This window comes from Aotus nancymaae, unplaced genomic scaffold, assembly GCF_030222135.1.
Source record: "Aotus nancymaae isolate 86718 unplaced genomic scaffold, 86718_ANA_hifiasm-v0.15.2.pri h1tg000067l, whole genome shotgun sequence".
Taxonomy (NCBI): Eukaryota; Metazoa; Chordata; class Mammalia; order Primates; family Aotidae; genus Aotus; species Aotus nancymaae.
The window spans coordinates 28316142-28341750 of NW_026988482.1; the positions used below are offsets into that span (position 1 = coordinate 28316142).

The 25609-nt window shown below is 46.9% G+C and overlaps 1 protein-coding gene across 18 annotated transcripts in view; it reads left to right on the plus strand.

Moving 5' to 3' along the window:
- CACNA1D (calcium voltage-gated channel subunit alpha1 D) overlaps positions 1-25609 on the plus strand; it is a 319931-nt gene that overhangs the window by 215965 nt on the left and 78357 nt on the right. For 11 of the 18 annotated variants that reach the window (XM_012460736.2, XM_012460748.3, XM_012460730.3 and 8 more), the window contains 11 exons: positions 8437-8524; positions 8783-8842; positions 9856-9882; positions 13438-13598; positions 14557-14782; positions 14915-15122; positions 18308-18428; positions 22128-22242; positions 22759-22828; positions 23702-23768; positions 24502-24649. In XM_012460736.2, coding sequence (XP_012316159.2) covers positions 8437-8524; positions 8783-8842; positions 9856-9882; positions 13438-13598; positions 14557-14782; positions 14915-15122; positions 18308-18428; positions 22128-22242; positions 22759-22828; positions 23702-23768; positions 24502-24649 — 1291 coding nt within the window. The remainder of the gene's footprint in view (positions 1-8436; positions 8525-8782; positions 8843-9855; positions 9883-13437; positions 13599-14556; positions 14783-14914; positions 15123-18307; positions 18429-22127; positions 22243-22758; positions 22829-23701; positions 23769-24501; positions 24650-25609) is intronic. The other 7 variants (XM_012460740.3, XM_012460745.2, XM_012460735.3 and 4 more) reach the window with 2 other exon arrangements.

A 25609-nucleotide genomic window follows, 5' to 3' on the forward strand; every position in this document is an offset into this window, starting at 1 on the left:
TGAGGGCAGTAGTGGTGGCTGATCGTGCCTTGCCAAAGCTGAGCACGTTGTGTTTATTACTGTCTCTAGTGTTCACCTCTTACAACAGCCTTACGCGGTACAGGTCCAACTATTCTTGACATCTTATAGGTGAGGGGGAGACTAAGGTATCAGGTAACCTGTCCACAGTCATCGACCTGGAAGTGGCAGGGCTGGGATTAGACCTGGCCTATCAGAGTCCAGAGCCCACCTTTTGAACTCCCACCTGTCCCATCCCATATGGGAATGTGTTTGGAAACACACAGCCAGTCAGTACCCAGGGCTCCTGACTCCCCCTAAAGTGCCCTTTCCTTAACATCCTTCTTAGATGGGAAGCCAAACACTCGAAACCTTTATCTAGCGTGGGTTAGCTGGTTGGTTGATTTAGGACAGGTTCTTGAAGACAGGTGTTTTGTGTAACAGCTGTGGAAAGGGCACTTCCTCTCCACTGTTGTGATCCTGAGCTGGATTCCTAGCAGGAGGAGGACTGGGTCAGGCGGGCGTCCATTGCGTGAGGCCGCCTGGCTGGCAGGGCTGGCCGCGGACCCTGGTTTGGCTGCTGTTGCTGCCCTCTGCTGCTTCATAATGAAATTGCCTGTGTTCAACCTGAAGGGGTCACAGTGGCTGACTTGCTTAAAGAGGATAAGAAGAAAAAGAAGTTTTGCTGTTTTCGCCAACGCAGGGCTAAAGATCATGGTAAATGACTGACACTGAAACTTTTCTTTCCGCAGCGTGTCTGATACCTTTTCCTTGCACATAGGCATTGTGTGAAATGCATGTGCTGTGTGGTGTGTTCAGAAGATGCCTATATTTTAATTGCGTGATTTCTTTGCAACTTGGTGATGTTGCTTTCTTCTTGTCTTTTTCCAAAGTACGTGCCCTTACCAAGATAGCATTGCAGTTTTCTTTTTTGTTTGAACTGTACCTTATAAAGAAGCAGCTGAACCAACTCAAAAAATTTACTTGATTCAGCATGAATATTCTTGGACTGGAAGACAGACTTTTAAAATACTTTTCCCCAAATGATGTTTTTAAATTTAAACTGTTTAGAAATTCCAATAATGTTATTTGATTGATTTTTTTTCCTCCAGACTACATGTTTCAATTTGCTTCTCCGTCTCCTGGTCTCTGGCTACGTAGCCCAGGACTATGCCAAAGCTGGTAGGGGCAGCTTTAAGAATGAAATTAGCTGGATGCAGTGGCTCACACCTGTAATTTCAGCACTTTGGGAGGCTGAGGCTGGAAGATCACTTGAAGCCAGGAGTTTGAGACTAGCCTGGGCAACAAAGTGAGACCCTCTCTCTACAAAAAAAAATTGTAAAAAAAAATATATATATCAAGTGTGGCGGTGCATACCTGTAGTCCACAGCTACTTGGGAGGCTGAGGCAGGAGGATTGTATAAGCCGAGTTCAAGGCTACAGTCAGTGATATTGTACCATTCCACCCCAGCCTGGGTAACAGAATGAGATCTCTGTCTCTTAAAAAATAAAAATAAATAAAGATAGACTTCAGGGATGCAAAGATTTGGGGCCACTTACCCTTGAAATTGAGAGTGGGCTCCTGTGGGAAAGTGACATTTCCAGCTATGTCCTACAATAATGCTAAACATGCTCTTCCTCAGAATCCCTGGAGTAGCTGTCAGGCCCATCCCCAGGCAGGCAGTTAGGTGAGCAGCTGGCTCGCTGCCTTGCTCTGCCCAAGTCATGGCAGTGGTTCAACAGCAGCACAGTCAACCTAGTTCTACCACCAGGATCGGCCCTGGTCACCTGAGTCTGGTGGAAGTCTGTTTAAGAAGATTCAGACTGCAGGGACGTGAAGTCGGCCACTAAGGGAACAGAGGGGACACACAGTACTGTTTTCTTTGAAGTGGCCTCTGCCCCCATGGGAATGCTGAGCTCAGCGGTTATGGGACATAGACGGGAACAACCCATGGATATCTGAAGAGGGTTATGTTAGAGTCTAGGTCTCATCAAAAGGCCTAAAAGTGAAAAGGAATTAAGAGATGATTAGATATAAGCCCTTGTCATGCAGCACATTGTGGCCCCCAGAGGACGGGGAGGAGGAGGCGGAACTTGCCTGAGGTTGGACAATGAGTTAGGGGCAGAGTTGGAGCTGCCTTTTTTAGCTGTAGTGTTCACAGAAGATTTATGAACAGGAGCCAGGGCTTGATGCAGTGCCTGAAACCGTTAGCAAGAAGAATGACCTTCAGCTAAGCAGGAAATAGTGTCATGGACATAAGAAAAAACGTCTTTAAAGACTGATATAGGGATATAGCTCTGGAGGGGTTACCAAAAGGAGATAAATGATTTCTGTCCCCAAAAGAGAGAACACCCCACCCTAGGTCTGCCTTCCTGAATGCAGGCTTGGGCCTTGTGATTCTCTTAAGATTCTTGTGGCTTCTCCATTGGCTTTCTGAGATCTGCAGGGAGAGGAAGCAGGCTAACATATTTAAGGTACTTTATTTTGAGTGGGAATGGTTTTTTATTGACTGAAATACCTGGGGACTCAGGAAGGACCCCTGACCCTGCTGGCGCCAGGTGGGGCAGGAGCCCTCAGGTGGATGCTGGGCTGCCCCTGTCCCTGGACACACGGAGATAGTTATTGTCTGGGCATAATTCTTGCTTGACATGTGGAAACCTTGGTCTGGCCTTGACCCACATTCTCCAAGAAGAGCCTGGCTCCTTTACAGCAGCAAGAGGCTGTTACCCTGGGTTGGCCTAATGTGTCACTACTAGCATGTGCATGTGCCTCCAGGGGGTGTGTGGGCTTCTTTTGGATTTGGCAGGCCTGTACGTCATGGTACTGCTCATATTTGTCATGAAAATAAGATGAAAACATGAGATCTGGGTGTCAGGTACCCTCTCCCCTAGGAAGGCAGCCACAACTTAGCCGCTTCTCAGTTGTTCAGCCTCACCCCCTACCCCTTCCTTTCAAAAGAATGAGAAGCTTTAGGCTGCTTGGAGGTGGAAGGAAATGCTAAAAGAAATTTCTGAGTGTGCAAGAAAGCCTGTCCTGTGGAGAACAGAGGAGTAAGACATCTGTGAATGAGGCTGCTAATGGGACAGGTTCTAGAAGGAGACTGGGGGGCTCTGGGCTCAGTTTGATGTGTGGCAAGCCTTCCCTTTGGGGGACCTTGACTGGAGGACTGGGGCTCTCCTGTGATGCTCTGAGGCCCTTGGGAAACTACTGCTTCCTGTGCTGCGCCCCATTCTCTGGGACATTCTGCATGCCGGGCATTTGGACTCAGTTCTCCCAGGCAGGCCACTGGCTGGACCCCTGGCTCCCCTCCTGATGGTGGTGGCCAGCGGCTCACAGTACTTCTTGTGCCCTTCCCTCCTTGCAGAGCCGGGGGAGTGGAAGGGAAACCCCCGGTTGCTGGTAGTAAAACCAGTCAGCATGTGGGCGTTTCTGCCTTCCTGCAGTTATAGCAGGTCAGAGGTAAATGGATCTTAGAGATGATACTGTCCTACAGCTCATCTTACAGATCGGGTAACCAAGTGCAGGGGAAAAGAGGCGCTTGTCCCCTTGTCACCTGATGGTAAGAACCAGACTTTCCTAGCATTTCTTCCATCGTTTTTGACCTCATCGGCCTCCATCACTGAAGGTCGGTCTGAGATTTTGCTATACCTGTTAATGGTGAACATAATTTTGAGGCTGCCTGCTTAGACTGACACATAGACTCATTCATTCTGTGTGTCTGTGTGTGTGTGTGTGTGTGTGTGTGTGTGTGTGAGATTTGCCTCCAGATTCACAAGCCTGACGCATTTGGTTGAGATGAGTGTTGTCCTTCAACATGAGAGTAGATGGATACATTTCTATACCTTGGTGAAAATGCTGGTTGTGCTGGCCTGAGAAGCAGCGTATTTCCCTCGTTTACTGTGTGTGTGGCATTGCCCGTGATGGCATCCAGGACCAGTACAAGATCTTAAAGAGAAGCACCATGACCCACATCCACAGACAGTGCTCCGAGTAGGGGCCTGGCCCAGCTGCCCATGCTGCAAAGGCCTTGGAAACTTAAGCCTGGGATGTGTAGGGCTGCTGTCTGCCACCCTCCCCTCACCCCCAGTGGCACCCAGCGCCACATCTCAGTGCACCACACTCTAAGCCTAAGGGTCTGTCCTGGAGCACTTTCCAGAGATCCCAATGCCTGGAATAGATTGTAAAATATAGGCCTTGAGCTTCCCCGAATTTTCAGCAGGCAAATTGCAGTGCCAGCATCCCATCACAGGTCACAGGCTTTCCTAATGCTTGGCTTTTCCCAGATTCACTGAAAGTAGTTTTTACATTTATATAAAAAATAAACTTCTCTAACAAAGCTCTAACATTGCAGTTTCCTGGCATATGTCAGGGAAGAGGCTTCACAGCTTGTCCACGTGTAGACGGCCCCCGGCGCTTATTTCTAAGTAGGGGACTGGCACTTGTCTGTGGTGTGGGGAGGTCTGAGGGGTCTGCCTGTGCCCCTGATAAGGCCTCGCCGTTTGTCAGCAGTTAACACTGAGTCCCTGCTGAAGGGGACAAGGCCATCACCTAAATGGGCCAACCACAGTGCCATGGAAGCCAGCTGGAAGAAGCCCACGTAGTCGTGATTAGCCCATGAGTTTACCTACATGAGTTTTTATGACTCTTTGTGTTTGGATTTTTATAAAAGCCCAGTCGTCACAAGTGCAGCTTGATTTTTGTACTGTCCCGGTCACCGGGCTGATATCCTGGAAGTGATTTGGTTGTATGTCAGATTTTGAGCGGTTAATAAAGGTCATCAGAATAGTAAACCAGCACTGGTAGATAATAGAGTTGTTTGGCTTTTTGGAACTTTTTGATTTGTGGATTTTTAAGTATATAACACCAAAATGTATACCAGTATATTTCAGTATGTGCTGAAACCACAGTACATACTTGAACGGGGAGTGGAAGTCAGGGGAGAGTTCTCAGTCTCAGCTGTGTGCCCCAAGGCAAGTTGGCCGGTTCTCTCCTCTGAGAAATCCAGGTTCGCTCATGTACTCTCAGAAGCCCCTTCTTGTTCTAACGTTCTATGATTCTTCTGTCCTTATTTTTAAAAACATAGATGAGATCCTATTGGGGCTAAAGAAAGGGAAAGTCATATCAATTTATTAACATTATAAAAAGAATGCCTAGTGGAAATGAAGGGTAAAATGTTTTAATTTTAATAAATGTGGTCTTTGTTATACCCACTGAGCCTGATCTTTTCAAATACTTTTGAAAAAGGGAATGCTCTCTGTCCGTGATAGGCAGTACGTGGCTGGAGAAGACAGGCTGCCAGTGCCCTGTCAGAGCGTGTTTTCTCCACCCAGATTTAGGGGCTGGGTCAAGGTCTGTTTCCAGGACAAAATGAGGTCTCCAATTTCTAGCATAGGCACTGTCCTCTTCCTTTTCCCTCTGCCTCCACTCCTCCTCAGCCCTGGCAGCATCTTTCTGGGATATATTTATTTCTTATGTGCCTGTGGCTCTTCATGCGTCAAACAACAATGACAGGAGAAGTTGCTATGCCTCCAATGGCAAAGTTAGACAATAACTCAGTTTCAGATAGAGAAGATATAAACCATCAGTGATGGCCAAAGCTGATTCAGAGGTATGGAAGATTGCTCACACTAGATGTGTCTGTGCAATGATGAAAGTGGCCAGGGCAAAGTGACCCTGGATTGGTCACTTTGCTTCGGGGGAGCTCCAGGAGAGCTTTTCTGAGGTGATGGAGTTAACATGTGTGGGCCTCATGATCATCCAGCCCTGGGGACCCAGCACTCTGCATGCCTCATGTCATTCTTACCTTTTACAGATGAGGAAATGGAGAGGTGTACAGAAGTCAGGTCACAAACGTGGGGTGAAACTTAGAACCTGTGCACCTGCTCTCAGCCATCCTCCCAACCCAGCTGAAGGACGGAGTCAGCTCAGAGAGCAGGAGGACCCTGCCTCACCCTCAGTGGAGCCCTGGCACAGTGCTGCGAGACTATCTTCCCCTTTTTCTTGCCTTTTGGGGAGTTCGGTTTTATTTCTTGCTTTTCCCCACGGTTAGTCTAGGAAGCAACTAGAACATTTCATACGCTAATAGTTGGCACAGAGCCAGAAATGCTAACTGATGACCCCATTCCCACAGGAAATATGTAATTTATCTGTTTCAATCAGATTGTTTCTAAAATGAAGCTTTAGGATTGAAATGGTGCAACTGTACCGATATCTGCATGAGATACGACTGCAGAGATTAAAAAACCACAAAGACTTAGTCTGTTCAGAAGCTCGTTCTTTTGGAAATAATGACTGATGTTCCAACATGATTAATAGTAGAATTCCGAGATAGCAAACTGTTAAAGATGGAAACGATCCTCAAGATCGTGGAGTTCACACCACCATTTTAGAGACAGGAAAGTGAAGGCTCGAGAGAGGTGGCCCATTGCCCAGGAGACTCAGAAGACAGAACCAGCCTGTGGGTTGCCTGCGTCGTACTGCCCTCGACTCCTGGTCCCATCAGTCGCTGCAGTAACCACCAAGGAAGATGCTGCACAGCGCCGACTTATGGTCCGATGTGAAAAGGGTCTCCCACTGTGATTTTCTTTGTTGGACTTTACAATCTCCTTGTCTTTCTGCTGAATCAGAGTGAGGAACAATTGAGGAGAATTGCATGAATAGCTTCTTGTGTGTCTGTGTGTGTTAATGGAGTTTTTTTTTTTTTTTAAGGTTTTTCTATGATAAGATTCAGGTTTTTTTTGTTGTTTTTGTCCAGTTTTTGTTTGCTCTTGCATGAAAGAATGAAAAAGTAAATCAAGGTTTGCAGTTGGTGTTTTTGACTTAGGAGAAAAGAAGATGATTCTGTGAGAGTACCAGCGATGTGATATGAGTCTGTGATTTTACTCACTTGGTCTTTACTTTTGACACCTTTCCCTCAGTGTTCCTGGGCATGGCTGTGGAGGCTCCGGTGCAGGCAGGCTCAGTTCCTTGGGTACTCACAAGAGGAACGGATCAGGGATCTTCTTTGGTATCCTCAAAAAACTTACTTCTAAGTTTTTTGAGGATAGACGTTCCACCTCTATCCCTGCCGTTACCTTCATGGAGTCTGGCATGAGCAAGGCAGGCAGGACACAGCCCCCTGTGCAGAGCTGCCCGATCCAGCTCCTTTCCCCCGAGCCTGGGCTGGGCCTCAGGATCTTCACCATAGCGCTTCCTGCCCACTTCCTGTATTTGCAGATGAAACTTGAGCCATCCTTGCTAAGGGGACCCACGTGGGCAGAGCCCACTGGCCAAGCTTTACTGGTGATGCCGTAAGGTCTATAAAAACAGTCACTAGGGTTCAGAGCCATGCCTCAGGAAAAAGGAAGTGCACGTGCATTCTCTTCGGTGGCTTCCTCTCTTACCTCTGCCCCCCAGCAGAATTAGTCATTCTTCACTCCGAAACGTCCTGCACAGACCCCTGAGGTAGCTCTCTTCACTGCTGATGGAAGTGAGGTGGAGGCCGCCTGCCCCTCACCCCTGCCCCAGGTGGTGCAGTGCTGTGTGCCCTCTTTGTGCCCCCACCCTCTCCAGCATGTGTTCGTGATGTTTATTGGGCTGAATTAAGTGGATGATAAAAGACACTCATGCACCAGATGGTGGCCCTGGGTGGCCCCTGGACCTCCACACACTAGTGGGTGCGTTTCCACATTTTCTCTACTTCCACTCACGATCCTGCCATGGAGAAGTGGGTCGGGCCCAGAGACCCCAGTCACACTGGGACCAGAGTCAACCTTGCTCTCTGCTCACAGGTTGACAGAAACCTCCTCCCACCGGTAAGACTGTGTAGTTCCTTGGCGCTCTAGTGCCAGCTTACTGGGTAAGCACTTTCTGCATATTAGCTTCACAAGCTCAGCAGAACTTCAGCATCAGGTACAATAGCAAAAAATAGAGTTCTTTAAAAAACGCTGTGCATGGTACCTTCTTCATACACTGCCTTCCCCATTCACAATAGCTCTTCTCCTTCAGCATATTTAAGATGATTCACTCATGAAATGTTAGGGTTATTCACAGATATTCTTTGTGCACCTTTTGGGGCAAGCAAAGATGTACCCATAAAGTACATTTTGGTGTCTTCTCAGTGTGATCCCAGAGATGAGGAGGATAAACTGGTGCCAGACCCAGCCACAGGATTCACTTTGATCCCTTGGCTTCCTTTCCTGGGAAATGTCTGAATGGATAGAATTTCCTCCTGGAGGGGGACTCTGTGCTTTCCCTACAGGCCATGGGTGCAGAGGCTCACCTGTGGTGGAGATGCCTGGCTCCCTGGCATTCCCATAACCCAGCCGAGCCCCTGAAGGCCCTAGTCGCCCTCCTCCCATGTTCCTGAGGTCTGCCTGGTGGCAGAGGCTCCCGCCTGGCCTGCTCCCTGGTGTGCAGCGCGCCCTGTATGCTCTCTGAAGCCCGTCTTCCCCCCACAGCTAGCATGCCCACCAGCGAGACTGAGTCTGTGAACACAGAGAACGTAAGCGGCGAAGCCGAGACGCGAGGCTGCTGTGGAAGTCTCTGGTGAGTGTGGGGAGCACTCGCCCTCCCTCCCCTCCTGTCGTCTCAGAGAAGCAGGTGGCGAGGAAGACAGCCCAGGCTGTGGCAGTCCTGGGGCCATCGCCTTGGGTGTGGTGGGCAGGAAGCCTCCTCGTACCCCTCGGCATGCTTCCTCCAGTGCCAGGGCTATCCACCCCCCACTCGCATTTCACATGCCTCTTCCTGTAAGTAGAGCCCGTGAAGAGTGTGGTGGTTAACCTGGCCACCTGCTGTGTCCATTAGGTGCTGGTGGAGACGGAGAGGCGCGACCAAGGCGGGGCCCTCCGGGTGTCGGCGGTGGGGGTAAAGGCCTGATTCTCCTTCCAGCCTGGGTTTGGCATTTGTGCTTCTGAAGAAGAGCTTATGTGGCAGAGTTGCTGACTAGAATGTGCTACGTATTTAAGTTTTCCTTTGCTCGTGGCACCTTCCTAACCTCAGGCCTGGCGGTTGGATGACGAGGCCCTGCCTTCTCCGTGCCTGGCACTTTTTCCCTGGAGCCCTGCACCAGCCTCTCCTCATGGTGGAAGGCGCCATTGCATTAACACTCACTGGCTTTTCTGTAGATGATTTGGGCTGCAGTCGCTGGCGGGGGTCTGGGGGGACCAGCAGCGCAGAATGTGCTGGGCACTGCCTGCCGTGGGGAGCCCTGTGTGGCTTGGTTTTGTTTGCTTCTTGCTGATATCCTTCAGATCTTTTCTCTGTAAAGTACAGGTGTCATTTTTAAGAGAACTCAATCTTTCTCTTGGGAGAGTTTCATAAAAATGATGTGTTATGGGCAGAATATGCAGCCATTTGTGAAGTGATTTTGTCTCCATTCTCTTGTTCTGTCCTCTCTGAGACACCATGAAGCAGACAGAGAATGGGTTTGTCATCCCCATCTTATGGATGAGAACGCTGAGGCCCAAGAAGACACGCTGCTTTCCCATACTCACCCAGTGGGAGAATGGCAGTGCTGGGACTCCTTGTGCAGTGCTCCTTCTGCAGTAGTAGAAGCAAATGCTGCTGTCAAGATGAGTGGCGGGAGACACTCTGCCGTCTTCATTTTGGCTCCTGCATCACTGCCTGCTGCCAGGGACAGCAGGGAATCTGGCGGAGTCTTCCCTGACCTGGGCCTTGAGGGTGCTTAGCCTGTTCCTGTGGCCCTGGCAGCACCCAGATTTCTGCTCTGGCCTTGCCCCCGCTGGCCTGCTGTGGTAACCAGGGGTGCTAAGTCCAGGCTGTATGCATGGCTTTTATGATATCTCAGCTGCAATGATGGGGAGCAGGGGCTCAAACCTTCAGAACCAGAGTCTTAACACTTTTTGTCTTTCTTTCAGTCAAGCCATCTCAAAATCCAAACTCAGGTCAGTATCTTCTTTCTTTCTTTGTGAGCCCGTGTGTTGCCTTTGTATGTTCTCACTTCTGAATTTTACATAGAATTGCTCTGGACTTGAGTTTTCCTGTATGGGTTATAACATTAATACTGAATTGCAGTCAGTCAGTTGAATCCTATGAGCCTGCCTTAGGGGACAGTGTAATAGGTGCTAAAGATCTCCCTCAAAACAAACCAAGACCCAGTAAAGATTTTTGCCTCCCCATTAATCCTCCTTGTTCTCTGAGTCATTTCCCTAAGAGAGCTGCTGCTCAGAAGCATCCAGAGAAAGGGAGTTGAAGAAGCCTCCCAAGGTACTAGCATTGCTTGATGTGCATGCAGGTTACATGTTCAGTTGGTACAGCTCGTTGAACCATATACCTATGATTTGTGTACTTTTCTAGCTGAGTGTTATTTTTCAACAAAAACATTTTCCTACTGTATATAAACATTGACTTAAAATAGACAAAGTCCTAAAGATAAAATCATGAACATTCTAGAAGAAAACATAGGAGGAAGTCTTTGTGACCTTGAGTTAGGCAAAGGTTTCTTAAGATACAACACCCAGTATACTTTCTGTAACAGAAAAAAACAGATACATTGGTCTTCATGAAAGTTAAACTTCTGTTCTTCAAAAGAAAATAAAAAGGAAAGCTTCAGACTTAGAAATATTTCAAAGCACATTTGATAAAGACTGGTATCCCATCTGTATAAAGATTAATATATAAATAAGAGTGTCAATAATAGAAAACCCCAATTAAAAAATGGGCAAAACATTTTAATAGGCATTTCACCAGAGAAAGGATGTGGATGGCAAATAAGCACATGAAATGACCATCAGTTGTTACAAAAATGCCCGGTAAAATCACAGTTACCACTACACACCTGTTAGAGTGGCTCGGCTTTAGATATCTGCCAATGCCAAGGATGCTGATCGGTGGGAACTTTCATACAATGCTGGCGGACTTGGCAGATGGCATAGCCATTAAAAAAAATAGTTTGGTAGTTCCTCATAAAGTTTAAACATATATTTACCGTGTTTATATTTGGCCCAGCCATCCCACTTCTAAGGTGTTTGTATAAGAGAAAAGAAGATATATGCCTGCATACAAAGTTTTATTCGTACTTACCCCAAGCTGGAAATAATGCAAATGTCCATCAAGTATGAATGGTAGACACGCTGTGGTTCACCCATATAATGGAATACTACCTAGCGATAAGAAGGAGAAAACTACTGCGACTTGGAGCAATGCAGATGAATCTTGGTAGCGTTTTTGCTAAGTGAAAGAAGCCAGTCTCAAAAGGCTACATAGTGTACAACTCTGCTTATATGACATTCCAAATAAAACAATAGGGACAGGGCAGATCAGTCCCTGTCTGGGGCAGGGGGTGAGGATGGTGGGTTGACTACAGAGAGCCATGAGGGAACTTCTTTGAATGATAGAAATTTTCTGCATCTCAATCGTGTATACCTAAAAAGTGTAAGTGAATCTGACTTTAAAAACAAAAGGGCCAGGCATAGTAACCCACACCTGTACTCCCAGCACTTTTGGAGGCCGAGCAGGAGAATCACTTGAGCCCTGAAGTTCATAACTGGCCTGGGTAACATAGTGAGACCTTGTCCCTACCCAACAAAACCAAACAATTAAAATGCCTTCTATGGCTTCCTGTTGCCGAGGTGGGCATAATGCCCCCATCACCTGGCTCTGCTTACCCTCAGCCTCATCCCTTGACCTTCCTCCTGTATGCCTGTGTTGTAGCTAACCTGGGCTGTCTTAGTTTCAGAGTGCCACATGCTCCGTTTCTTCCTGCTCTGTCCCTGTGGCCCTGTGGTCTCCTTGGGGTGGAGTACCCTTCCCTCTTCCCCGAGTAACTCTTACTCATGGATCAAGATCCAGCCCAAATATCTACTTTTCAGAGAAGGCTTCCCTGACTCTTCCAAAGAGCATCTGTGGCTCCCTTCTCTTTGCTCCTGTACCCTGCACCCTGAGAATAGCACTTGGTGTGGATTTGCAGTCAGTATTTACAACAACCCTGTATGCTTTGCAGGACCAGGGACCCTGGAACCTTGCCTTCTTCATCTTCATCCATCCAGTGCCTGGCACAGAGTCAGTGCTCAAAAATGCTGGTCTCATGAAAGAACAGGCCGGGCCAGTAGGCACTAAGAGCCCAGCAAGGGCAAGATGGGGAGTGCTACAGGATTCCGGGGGATGGGACAGTGAGGCTTCTGGGTTTGAGAGACACTTGTGCCTTGTCACCACAGCATACAACAGACCCACCAGGGCTGGGTCTTTTTCAGGCCATGTAGTTTGCGTGTGCTGAGTTAATGCATCCCAGGAGAAACCCAGCTGTGAGTGGGATAGTCTTTAGTGTCCTTAGTAGAGTTTTTCCACGCTACCCAACATGTTAGAAGCTGCTCTTTCCATTGGAAACTGCACAGCAAGAGCAGTAATACAATGCACCTTGCGTGATCCAGGTTTTGGTAAAGAATTGGCACAACTCTCTGCTCGCTTCCTGGGTTGCAGATTTTTTTTTTTTCTACCTAGCAACACAGCTGAGTCAGCCAGGGCTGCAGCTTGGGCAGCCTGGAGATTCCTCTTGACTCAGGCCCCCAGAGGAAGTGCCCCATTGTCGTCAGTGAGGCAGCACAGCCTGGAGAGGACTGACTTCACCAATCTGCTGGCCCTTTCCTGGGATCTGGGTCGCTGAGCTGCTGCTTGTGGCATACTTTACCAAATCACCCCCTTGTGGCAGGGAAGGTTTTCCAGAAGCAGACAGGCTAAGGGAGAGAACATGTTCTCTAATCACAGACAGGAACTGAAGGTAGGTGGAGGACATGCTACTTGTCTGTTTGGCTCAGCTCATTTTATTTTTATGAAAACACGATTCAATATTGGCTCTTCTCCTAAAGGTATATTTTGAGCATCACTAGTTAGAAAGGGCACCTGATGACTCAGTATGAAGTCTCATGTCCTACTCAGCTTTGACAACTCTGCCAGGCTCTGGGGGAACCTCAAAGATTTAAGAAAGGATTAGAATATTCCCTTAAAAAAAAACTAGCTTTGTAGCACTTTGCTGCCTGGTAAATTCTGTATGGTGATTGAGGTGCTGCAAGAGATGTGTATAATAAGCGAAGCGGCTCTCTGCACTGTTGCATGAGCAGATCCACGTCCCATATGGTGGATATAGGAACTACATGTGTGCAAGTGCAGTTTTGCATCTGCACATGAATCTATGAATATCTAGATTTTCTAACCCACTTAAGGGCTGCATATGACAGATTCCGGAATTATCTATAAGCCATAAGGAAGGAAACTGATAGCATGATCAAGTCAAGATTATACTTTTAAAAGTTGCATTTTAAGACCAACATAGTTTTTGTTATGAGGTCTGTTAATTTCTGTGCCATTTGCTCTCATCTTTCCTTCCTGCACTCCCACCCCAATCTGGACCTCCAGAATGAAAGGCAAATTATTTCCCAATCATATTTGTTGGTTACCAGATGCTATAACTATCATCTAGGGAGTAACATTTGCTTATCTTTCAGCCGCCGCTGGCGTCGCTGGAACCGATTCAATCGCAGAAGATGTAGGGCTGCCGTGAAGTCTGTCTCGTTTTACTGGCTGGTTATTGTCCTGGTGTTTCTGAACACCTTAACCATTTCCTCTGAGCACTACGATCAGCCTGATTGGTTGACACAGATTCAAGGTATAAGCAGAGGCCACTCCTTTTTTGTTCTGAACTAGGGATTTCTGTGGCTGTCCAACTGCCATTTGGTCTTATCTGATCGCCATGTGATGAAGTATTGGAACATTTCTAGTGAGGACAAACTTGGATGGTAGCACCATCCAGACGCAGCAACTACCAGAGTGAGGGTGCTGTCCATGCTGCATGGTGAAGCACCTTGGAGCCGCCTAATGCCAGGCGTCTAATTGTCCTAACCTTGAGCCAACCTAAGACCAAGAATTCTTAGAGTTTGAGGGGACCTCATAATCCCTTCTCACACCCCTGTTGGGAAGCCTCACTTTCCCCTATAGTACTTCTGGCAAATGGTTTTGGTTCTCCTGCTTTGAATGCTCCAGCACTGGAGTGTGAGACTGTCATCCCCAGAGACAGCCCATTCTGGGTATGACAGTTTCGAGTCTTTGAAAAGTCCTTCCTTACATCCAGTCAAACCTGTTTCCTTCTACCTCTCCATCCTGCTTGGTAGTATTTTTTGCTGTTAGAAGTGACGTTGATAGGTGACTGCTTCTGATATCAAGATGACATAAACAAATTCAGACAGGTCTTTTTTTGTGTGATTGAATGAAAAAATATATATAACCTGATGGTGTCAAGGCAGAATCGTAGGCTTTTAGGGCTGGAAGGCGTCAGAGATTACGTGATGAGCTGTCCCTTCCCATTTTGTCATCAGTGACACTGAGACCTGGAGAAATCAAGTAGCTTCTCCAGAGTCACACACCTAGCTAGTAGCAGAAGCAGGACCAGAGCCTGGTGGAGAGACTGTCCATGCGAAGGCCACATTTCTGTCCTGGGTGAGGTAGTGAAGAGAGAGACAAGGTACTGGTGTATTTCCTGTGGGGCCTGATAGAGAGGGAGGCATGAGGGGCGGGAGTAGTCTGTCTTGCAGGAGACCCTGAGGATGGGTGCCCCTTTGTCTTTGCAGATATTGCCAACAAAGTCCTTTTGGCTCTGTTCACCTGTGAGATGCTGGTAAAAATGTACAGCTTGGGCCTCCAAGCGTATTTCGTCTCTCTTTTCAACCGGTTTGATTGCTTCGTGGTGTGTGGTGGAATTACTGAGACCATCTTGGTGGAACTGGAGATCATGTCTCCCCTGGGGATCTCTGTGTTTCGGTGTGTGCGCCTCTTAAGAATCTTCAAAGTGACCAGGTAAGGAAATGTGGGTCCCACTGGAAATGTTTTATGAACGTGAGGCGGCGACCAGTCACGTCCCCGGGCAGGTGTTGTTCTGCTCTGTCCCGCATGGGTGTTCTGAGCTCACACCCTCATCTTGACTTATAGGCACTGGACTTCTCTGAGCAACTTAGTGGCATCCTTGTTAAACTCCATGAAGTCCATCGCTTCGCTGTTGCTTCTGCTTTTTCTCTTCATTATCATCTTTTCCTTGCTTGGGATGCAGCTATTTGGCGGCAAGTTTAATTTTGATGAAACGCAAACCAAGCGGAGCACCTTTGACAATTTCCCTCAAGCACTTCTCACAGTCTTCCAGGTGAGTTTTCCCTCCTTGTCCTGAAAAGCACGTTGTAAGCAGCAGCTAAAACTCCTCTGCCTTCTTGTGCACACACACTCAGGAAGACAAAAGGATTCCATTTTTGTTCATCTCTGCCCTAATGATAGCCTGGTAAATTTTGTGCCATTTTAGTTATTTGTTCTGCATCATCCTCCAGCTATCTATGTTATGTGATTTAATGTTTTGTTTTGTTTTTTGAGACGGAGTCTCACTCTGTCACCTAGGCTGGGGTACGGTGGTGGCGCAATCTCAGCTCACTGCAACCTCTGCCTCCCGGGTTCAAGCAATTCTCCCACCTCAGCCTCCCGAGTAGCTGGGATTACAGGCTCATGCCACCACACCCGGCTAATTTTTTGTATATTTTTTTAAGTAGAGACAGGGTTTCACAATGTTAGCCAGAATGGTTTCAATCTCCTGACCTCAAGAACCGCCCACCTCAGCCTCCCAAAATGCTGGGCTTACAGGCTTGAGCCACCATGCCTAGCCCTTAGCCCTTAATTTTTTTAAAAAAAAGACTTCTAGCTACATTACAAAATAATAAACAAAAAAACCCTTTTTCACACACACTCCTCCCAGAAAACTTTTTGATTGATTTTGTGAGGTTTCTTTGAAACAGACTCTAAAATTCTTCTGTTCTTTGCTAATTTTTGATGGCAGGCCAGTTTATAATCCTAGTTATAATAGATTACCCAAGAAGTGAATTCTCATGCCTCCATGCTGTGGTGTGTAGGTGGAGGAACGTGACGGCTGTCGGCCGCTTCTGTCCTCCTCCTGGGGTTCAGTGAGGATGCAGAGTCTGAGGGTGCCTGTACTGCGGGGCTGCTGCAGGCAGTGGCTGAGAAGGGAGCGGTGGTTGCAGAGAGGCGCCGATGGCCCTGCTGCCCAAGGAGCAGCACACACTCCCCTGACTCTAAGCTGGGTGTTCAAAACCCTCCTCCTTGGACAGGGTCTGATGGATAAGTTTAAAACACCTACCTGTCCTCATTGCTTTTCCTGTGTGATGTGAGCTGCAGAGCCCTGCCAGAGAGGAAAGGCAGCAGACAACTGGGTCCCGTGGTAGCCCTTTCTATGCCCAGCTGCCTGCCACGGATGAGTCACTTACCCATTTCTGAAGAAATCCAGCAACCAAAGGGATTGATCTGGACGATTCATTCCCACTTGGTCATTTTGAGATATATGTAATTACTGTTATAAGTCATAGTTTTGTTGTTTGAATTATACTTAAATTTTGTCTGCTAATTAGTCATTCTTTTTTTAAAATTTTTTTCTTTCAGAGAGACTGGTGTCTTTTTTTTTTTTTGGTAATGTATGCATATGGCACAAAATTCTAATGTTACAAATGAATATTTTCCCAGCCAGCCACGAATTTCCACTTCTGGGAAGCAACCACCATTAAACAGTTTCTTGTGAATTCTTAGATCTGCATTTTCTCATAGCTATAACTCAGCTAAGCTACCTATAGGTGACTTTCCACAGACAGGAGCTCACTCTACATGCTGTTTTGCATCTTGCTTTTATCACCTCAAGTGTCCTCAAGAGTCTTCCTGCTTGGTTCATAAAAGGCTGCCCCTCCTTTGAAACGCTGCATCCGAATGGTGGTACAGATGTGCCATTGTTCATGTGACGGGTCCCTTCTGACAAGCATTGAGTTCTATCCAGTCTTGGCCCGCAGAAACAGGGCTCCGGTAGGCGATGCCGAACACGCGTCAGAGGACACATACATGTGTTAGCTGTCAATCTGTGGGATAAACTCCTAGAAGCGGAACTGCTGCTTTAGAGGGTGTGTCCGTTTTTAACGTTGCCACCCTTGCCCAAGTGCTCTCCTTACAGTTGAATTAGCTCATCTTCTACCCGCAGTGCAGACACTGCCCATTGCTTCGCTGCCTCTCCCTGCAGCGGGGAGCACGTTTTGGGATGCCCATCAGATAGGTGAAAAAGGTGTCTCACTGTACTTTTAACAGATACTCCTCTTACCCCGAGTGAAGTTGAATGTCTTTCCATGTGACTCAGAGCCGTCAATAGTGCCTTTTCTGTGAATCACATTATCTTTTCAACTCATTTGCCCATTTTTGTTTGGTTGTGATCCATAACAGTTTAAAAATATCTAGTCCAGATTGAAGATAAAGGAGCTCTGCCTGTCGTTGGAAGATAGCATTTTTTTATTACTGTTCTTATTCATCTGATTCTATTTTATGATGGATTGAATTATCAAATATCGGTAGAGAAGATTAAATTTCAGGTCATTGGTGGTATCTACTCTTGAGATGGTTTTGTAAATTTACGTGAGACATTTAGAATTTCCTGCTTCTGTAATTTCATAGATGTAATTCTCCATTTCCACAGTTGTTGGGCTATGTGGAATACTACAAAGCAGGTAAAAGAATGAGATGCACTTTCTGACCCAGAGGGTCTCCAGAGTATGTTGTTGAATGAAAAAACAAGCCATTTGCAGAAAACTTTGCATAGCATGGCACCCTTTATGTCTGAAAACTCAGAGAAGACACCTAGTGCTTGTTTTCTTTGTATATAAACGTGTTTAAATCTGTAGGTGAAGGTTCAGAGAGACACAGAAAGAGCATGCTTTCTGGGGAAGGGACTAAAACTGGGCTGGGGTGTAATCAAAAAGCACGTAAGTCTTGGTCGGGCGCAGTGGCTCTCACCTGTTATCCCAGCACTTTGGGAGTCTGAGGTGGGCGGAATGCTTGAGGTCAGGAGTTCAAGGCCAGCCTGGCCAACATGGTGAAACCCTATCTCTACTAAAAATATAAAAATTAGACGAGTGTGGTGGCGGACGCCTGTAATCCCAGCTACTCAAAAGGCTGAGGCAGGAGAATCACTTGAACCCAGGAGGTTGAAGTTGCAGTGAGCCGAGATTGAGCCGCTGCTGGCCAGCCTGGGCGACAAGAGTGAGACAACTTCTCAAAAACAAGCATGTAAGTCTTAAATATAAGGGTTTTTTTTTTCACTCACAGAATTAACCACCTATTTGTGTAATTAAAAAACAATGTTTTAAAAATTTCACGGGATAACCAATGGATTTGTTCAGTGCAAACTGGACTGTGAAAGGCAGCTTAAACCAGATCTAGGCAGCTACCGAGGGGCTCTAAGAGAGTGACTGCAATTTGTGAATCCACCTGCTGGCTGATACCAGTTTGGCTTCTCAGATCCTGACAGGCGAAGACTGGAACGCTGTGATGTACGACGGCATCATGGCTTATGGGGGCCCGTCCTCTTCAGGAATGATCGTCTGCATCTACTTCATCATCCTCTTCATTTGTGGTAACTGTATCCTTCAAGCCCACCTGGCTTCCTTGTTGCCTTCGTTATGTGTTTCTTTTTCTTGCTCTGGATTTCTCTGTGGGATGATGGTGGTAGTAGTTGTCAGGGAGGTGAATGCCTTTACCTTATTAACTCAATATCTGCTTTTCTTCCATGCGGTGGGGGGACAGCGTCCTATAAGTAGAATTCCAGAGAGGCTTTGCAGAATGTGTTCTGGCTAAGAGAAGCAAGCCCAGGAAAGGAGCATGAGACAGCACGTGTACTGGTACCAGAGGTTACTCAGTTTGTCCTCATGTCTCCTGTACAGGTCCCGAGGGATGGCTGAGAGCAAGGCCAGGTGGTTCTTTATATTGTCATTCTTGGGAGCTTAGGCGTCCAACTGTGACTTCCTAAGAGCCTTCGTGACTGATGGGAGCCATCTTTGTGGACTGACTTGTGCTCCCTTGGGCTGATTTCACTTTGCTGATCTGTCCATCTTTGGGGATCAAGTGTCTATTGGCTAGCTGCTAAATCATGCTGTGTAACTTCTCTCTGACTTAGATTACTCCTTTTCCCTGCCAAAAGGCACTCTCTAATCCTAGACTTCTAGCATTGGCCATTGGATCTGTATTTACCTCATTCAGACCCTTCCTGATCCTGTAGCCTTTGGCTCTCTGTGTTTTATCTCCAGGTCCTCCATGCCTAGCACCAGACCTGGTACACAGAGGCCTTTAGTGAATGCTTGATGAATGAACAGCATACACACATGATACTACATCTGGGTCTTCTCCCTTCCATTTTAAAAGGTCCTAATCTGGATTCTTCTAAGGGGGCCCAGATCTCTGTAGGTCTTTTCTCCTTTATCTTGTCTGGCTCATTGATGAATATTCTTCAGTGTGGCAACCTCAGTACAAGGGTAATGCTTTGTGCTATAAGGTATTTTATGAAAACCCCATATCAACCCATATACATCCTCCTAATCCCTTGAGTTGGCTCTAAGGCCTCATCCATCAGAGCCACCCTTACCCTGTCTCCCACCCAGAGAAGGTTCTTGTACCTCTGAGGTCTCCTCAGATTTTATCCACATGTCTCTTACCACCTGTAGGTTCTTCTATGTACTGGATTTTTTTTTTTTTTTTTTTTTTTTTTTTTTGACATGGAGTCTCACTCTGTCGCCAGGCTGGAATACAGTGGTGTGATTTCGACTCACTGCAACCTCTACCTCCTGGATTCAAGCGATTCTCCTGCCTCAGCCTCCCAAGTAACCAGGGATTACAGGCATGTACCACCATGCCTGGCTAACTTTTATATTTTAGTATCTACCTGGTTAACATGGTTCATCATGTTAACCAGGCTGGTCTCAAACTCCTGACCTCAGGGGATCTGCCTACCTCGGCCTCCCAAAGTGCTGGGATTACAGATGTGAGCCATCGTGCCCAGACTGTCTACTGGAATTTTGAATGGGCATTCCTCCAGCTCCTTAACTAGATGACACGCTTCTTGGGTCAGGAATCTCTTTGGTATTCACATCTCTCAGTAGAGTACAGGATCTTGCAAATAACTGGCCCTTGGTAAATGAATGGTCGTTATTTTCTTTTTTCTGCTGTCCTCATGGTTGACTCTTCAGGCCACAGCAACATCCTGGACTGAAGTCTGTGTAGACGTATCCCCTGGGGCTTCTCTGTGGTTGCATGTTGTTTTCTTTGTAGCACATGTCACTATATCAGAGGTGCTTAGGGAGTGGCTTACATTCTGTCTTCCCCAACTAGAATAGATATTCCAGTGTGCCTCCAGCACACACAACAGTGCCTGGCACATTGGAGGTGCTTGGTAGATCTTTTTGCATGAATTCCAGAGCATGCCACTCTTTAGGCAGGTCTAAGTAGTGCCTCTAAATGCAGATGATGTATGTTTCTCTGGGAAGTTGTTTGTTACAAGCTTGTAAGATCTTGCTGTGACTCATCACTCTGGATTTGCTTTCCACTACCCAAAGGAGTTGAGAGTCATTGCAAGAGTAGAGAGATAGTTGTTTCTTCTCTGAGATCATGGAGGGAGTACTCAGTACAGCTAGTTTCAGCACTAGCCCTTGTCTGAACTACCATTACCCCATGCCCAGCAGAGAAATGCTCACATTCCCAAGCCATCTCTGGCCCAGGACAAATTGCTTCCTCAGGCTCATTGCAGCTCCAGTTAAAAAATAGGCCAGCGTGTCAAAGGCTCTTTGAGGCTTAATGTAACTCACTCACATTTCTTTCCTGTTTAAAGCCTTGAATGATTAGTCAGGCCTGCAGTTCCCTCACAGAGAACTCATCATCTGTTCCTTGTTAGATTATGTTGGTTTATGTGTTCAGCAACCCATCCAAAACAACAGACTCCACAGGGTGTGTGGGACAGTGCTGTGCTGCTCCTGTCTCGGGTCTCTGGGCTCCTGCAGTTTTGCCTACAGATGGCCAGGCATCAGGCAGAGAGAAGCATTCATCACAGAAGGGATCCTTCTCACTTACTGTCCTCTCATCTCTGTGCTTCTCAAAAACATACTTCACTGCTAGTGAGTGAGAAACAGGCATCTTCTGATTTGGGGGCCTTGTTCAGAGTACTTGTTAAAAACAAAAACATTCAGGAAAACCATGTATACAATGTTCCAGTAAGAGCGAAAAAACACGATAATGTGTTCAATCACCTAGCCTTTTGTTGTGTTTTTTAACTGGACCTGCAGGGATCCTCAGGAAGCAGTTTGTCCTGTACTGGAGATGGTAAAAATCAAGTTCAGGCACAGTGATCAGAGACCGAGCTGCAGTGAAATTATTCCCAGCAGCCCAGCACCAGCTGGCAGTGAGTCAGGCACATTGTAGGCAGTCAGTGTTTGTGCAATGAAGGAATGAATGAGTTATCTGCAGACTCTGAAGGTTATTTCTGAGGAGAAAGTCTCATACTGTCTTGTGCAACCGATCATCATTTCAATCACTTGCAACCTTTGAAGAGATCTATTTTGGAAAGCACTCCCCTGAATATATATGTTGTAGTTGTAGTGTGTATTTAAAAAAAAAAAAAAAACACCCAAACTACTTTTTAATTATACCAGTTTATGTTATAGATTTTTTTATATAATGTATAGCATAGCTATAGATATGTAGACCTATGGACACACACACACACAGAGATGTTGAAGTTAGTAGGTTTTCACGGGTTTTACTGACTCTTAATTTTACTTCTGTCGACTGTCCTTTTACAGGTTTTTAAGGGTTTTTTTTTTTTTTGAAATGGAGTTTCGCTCTTGTTACCCAGGCTGGAGTGCAATGGCGCGATCTCGGCTCACCGCAACCTCCGCCTCCTGGGTTCAGGCAATTCTCCTGCCTCAGCCTCCTGAGTAGCTGGGATTACAGGCACGCGCCACCATGCCCAGCTAATTTTTTGTATTTTCAGTAGAGACGGGGTTTCATCATGTTGACCGGGATGGTCTCGATCTCTTGACCTCGTGATCCACCCGCCTCGGCCTCCCAAAGTGCTAGGATTACAGGCGTGAGCCACCGCGCCCAGTCTAAGGTTTTTTTGTTTTGTTTTGCTTTAAGCAGGGCTCTGATATTCTGGTTTTGCTGTGTAAATATAGCACTTAGGACAGTTACTTGCTACCAGCCTTCCAGGATGCAGCGGGGTGTGGCTTTGCCATTGTTGGCCACATGTAGTTGCATTTAGAAGTGTGTTGTGCCCTTAAACAGTTCAAATTAGATATTCTACTGAACGTCTTCTTGGCCATTGCTGTAGACAATTTGGCTGATGCTGAAAGTTTGAACACTGCTCAGAAAGAAGAAGCGGAAGAAAAGGAAAGAAAAAAGATCGCCAGGTAACCCCATTTTCCCCTCAGGTATTGTCTAGGGGCTGCATGGGGAGCCCTGCCACAGATGCAGCCTGCCAGGACCACCCCTGCTTCACTGCAGCTGCAGCCCCCCAGCTTGATTCTTTGTGGATCATGGTTGACCGTGCACTGCAGACCAAAATGGATGGAATCTTGGGCAGAAGCCAGGCCCTTGGCTCCCATCCCTCAGAGCCAAGAGTGGGAGTCACGTGTCCCCATGCTTAAAGAATCACTGCAGATAATTTTGGCATCATAAAATAAATGATGCATTCAATGCTGATTAGCTCTCAGATGAGAATTTTAATAAGATGATCTGTGTAATGAATCCATCATACTGAGATTACCAGGAAGCTCTGAGTTTGGGTTGTGCTGGGCTCTTGTGGTTAGTGTTGTTTCTAAATTCTCTCCTTCATGGGAGCATTGTTGATTCAGAATCCTGATTAGCATTTTTTTACAGAGGAACGTGGTTATTTGGTTTCTTGTGGTCTTTTCTCTTCTCTTTAGAAAAGAGAGCCTAGAAAATAAAAAGAACAACAAACCAGAAGTCAACCAGATAGCCAACAGTGACAACAAGGTATGTGTTCGGAGATACTTCTCCCTTTTTTGTTTCAAAAGGATTCTGTTGGTATCTCCACACATGTACCATTTACACTGCAGAAGTGCTTGTGTATCATACTTGTAATATTTTGGTGTGAAGAATATAGCACACCATACAGACCCTGGCTTCCCAGGGGGGTTCTGGTTGAATTTAGACAGTTAGCTGTGTTCACTGATATTTCACCAGAAAACCAATATGATAAAGATTTGACTAGTCTGACCACTTATTTTTTCTTTGTTGGAACTGTGCAATCAGATCTGACCCATGGTCAGGATCACATTAGCACCTTCTGAGTGGGTATGAACATCAGGGATTTTTAATAGATGTCTATTTCCAGAGGTAATCCCATTATCAGGTGGCCTCAGGGCTACACTGTCAAACTTGATCCCATTTATGACAGCTCTGGTTGTCGTGTTCCTTCTTTATTCATTGAGTTGATAAATGCTTACCGAGTGGCTATTGTGTGTCAGACACTGGGGATTTAGGAATGAAGAAGACAGGCCCCTGCCTTCATGGGCCTTGCAGTCTGGCAGGAAGGCAGGAGTGTGAGATGCATTATCATGTGGTATGAGTGACTGTGCTGGCACAGGGCAAAGACATAGCCCTGGACGGTGCTGGCTCATCACGACTGGGTCAGGGTTCAACCAGCCTTCTCCTCACCTGCCCTCTGGCCTTTTGTCTGAAGCAGAATCACCATCTGGGGAAGTATGCCTGTCCCTGTACACTCACATACAGGCGCAACTTTGGGCAGGAATCCATGCCCTATGCTGGACCGCCAGGGTCTTTTCCTCTCTGAAGTGCATTTAAGTCCGAGTCTCCCCTCCTCCCAAGATGTCTCTCTCATCCCAGGTTACAATTGATGACTATAGAGAAGAGGATGAAGACAAGGACCCCTACCCACCTTGCGATGTGCCAGGTATGGTGGCGGAGGCTGGAGACACTGGCTTTGCTGTGTGGCTTTGCTACTGCTCTGTGGCCAGCTGCTGAGTCTGCAGCCAGCCAGCCCAGCACTGTGCACATGAGCTGCTGAGGCCACCAAGGCCATGGAACCAGTTAGCTCCCCTTTTTCCCATGGTCGCAGGCAGCATGTGTCACCCAAATTCCAGGTGATGGGGAGGGAAAGTGCAGGTGGGTCAGGGCAGTCCCAGCTTCTGCTGGGAGACTGGTCCATGAGTCCCCCAGGTGTTAGCACTCAGCTGACACTTTTACATTTGACTGACACATTTATTGGCTAATATGAGTGGGACTGTGGAGTTGGGAGCCTAGGAGCTGATTGAGACTGAAAGTCCTGTGCAGTTTCTCAGGCCAAGCTGAGCGAGGAGGTTACTGGGGAAACAGCCAGGTGCTAGGAGGTTCACAGTGAGAATCCCAGCACCACCACCTTTCATCTGTGGTCAGATCTTACCCTGGTGAGAATCTCATTCCCACAAACTAAACACGCTCATCAGATGGGGACCCTTCTCAGCGCGCTCCCTCCTCCCTTCAAACACACACTCAGTCCATATTCTGAAGGAGCAGGAGGGTTTTGATTCATGTAAGCAGGTAGACGTTGTTAAAGTTCAAGCCAAATTTGCATGTGAAATTGAGAATAATTCAAACCCATATGTACTCTTTATTTTATGCCTATAAAAAGAGTATTTCATTTAAAGTAGGGGAAGAGGAAGAGGAAGAGGAGGAGGATGAACCTGAGGTTCCTGCCGGACCCCGTCCTCGAAGGATCTCGGAGTTGAACATGAAGGAAAAAATTACCCCCATCCCTGAAGGGAGCGCTTTCTTCATTCTTAGCAAGACTAACCCGTAAATACTCCCCTTCTAGTCTCTCACGGCTGCCCCTTGCCAGTGACCCTACAGGTTGCTTGAGGGTGGCTCGGGTGGGGGTGAGGGGAAGTGATTCACAGCCCTTTCTGGACCTGAGTGTCCCTGGCACCCCACCACCCAAGTCCCCTCCAACCCCTCTCTCCTCCACTGTTGCTCTTGCCCTCAGCTCATCTCTTCCTCACTACCTCCTTCCCTCAGGGGTGTGGCCAGGTCCTGGGAGGAGCTCCATTCTAGATTCTCCTCCCTGCCTTCACCCCTGCACAGGGACAGCAATGGGGAAAGCCTTGTCCACCCCAGCATATGCCAGTGGGAGCCCACTGCTCTGCTGTTCCATGCTTCGGCCACACATGGGAGTTTTTCTTAATGAGTGGATCTTCTGTTAGGATGCTTTGCGGGATGAGAATTTTTGTGACCGAGATCTGCATAGCATCCTAAACCTCACAGACCCCCTACTTCATTGATCCATTTTCCCTATTGAATTTTATAATCATAAAGTCATATTGCACAGTGATATTTTATAGGTTGTAAATATTCAGTTCAGCTCTATGATAGTCTACTTAAAATAGCATTTCTCATGTTAAAATGATAAGGTGCTCACAAGGAACAGGGTAATGACTCACACGTACTATAAGAGGAAGAAGTTTATTTACTAGCTAGTTTCTAGGTTTTAAATCATCTGGGGCTGAGTGGAATGCCAGGGGGAATAAATGGCTCCTGGAAAGGTTTCTAGAATTGCAGAAGTAGTTCTTGGCTGTCAGAGAACAACTCTGTATAATTCACTGGCCCTAGGGAGACACAGGTGGGAAGCAAGGCCTGCTGGTGTCCTCAGAGATACGAAGATGTGATGATAGCTTTTACAGCTCACCACTGTTTGGGTATCCTTTTTTAAAAAAAAAAAAAAAAAAAAGAGGTTATTAAACCGATATTGCTGATACCTAC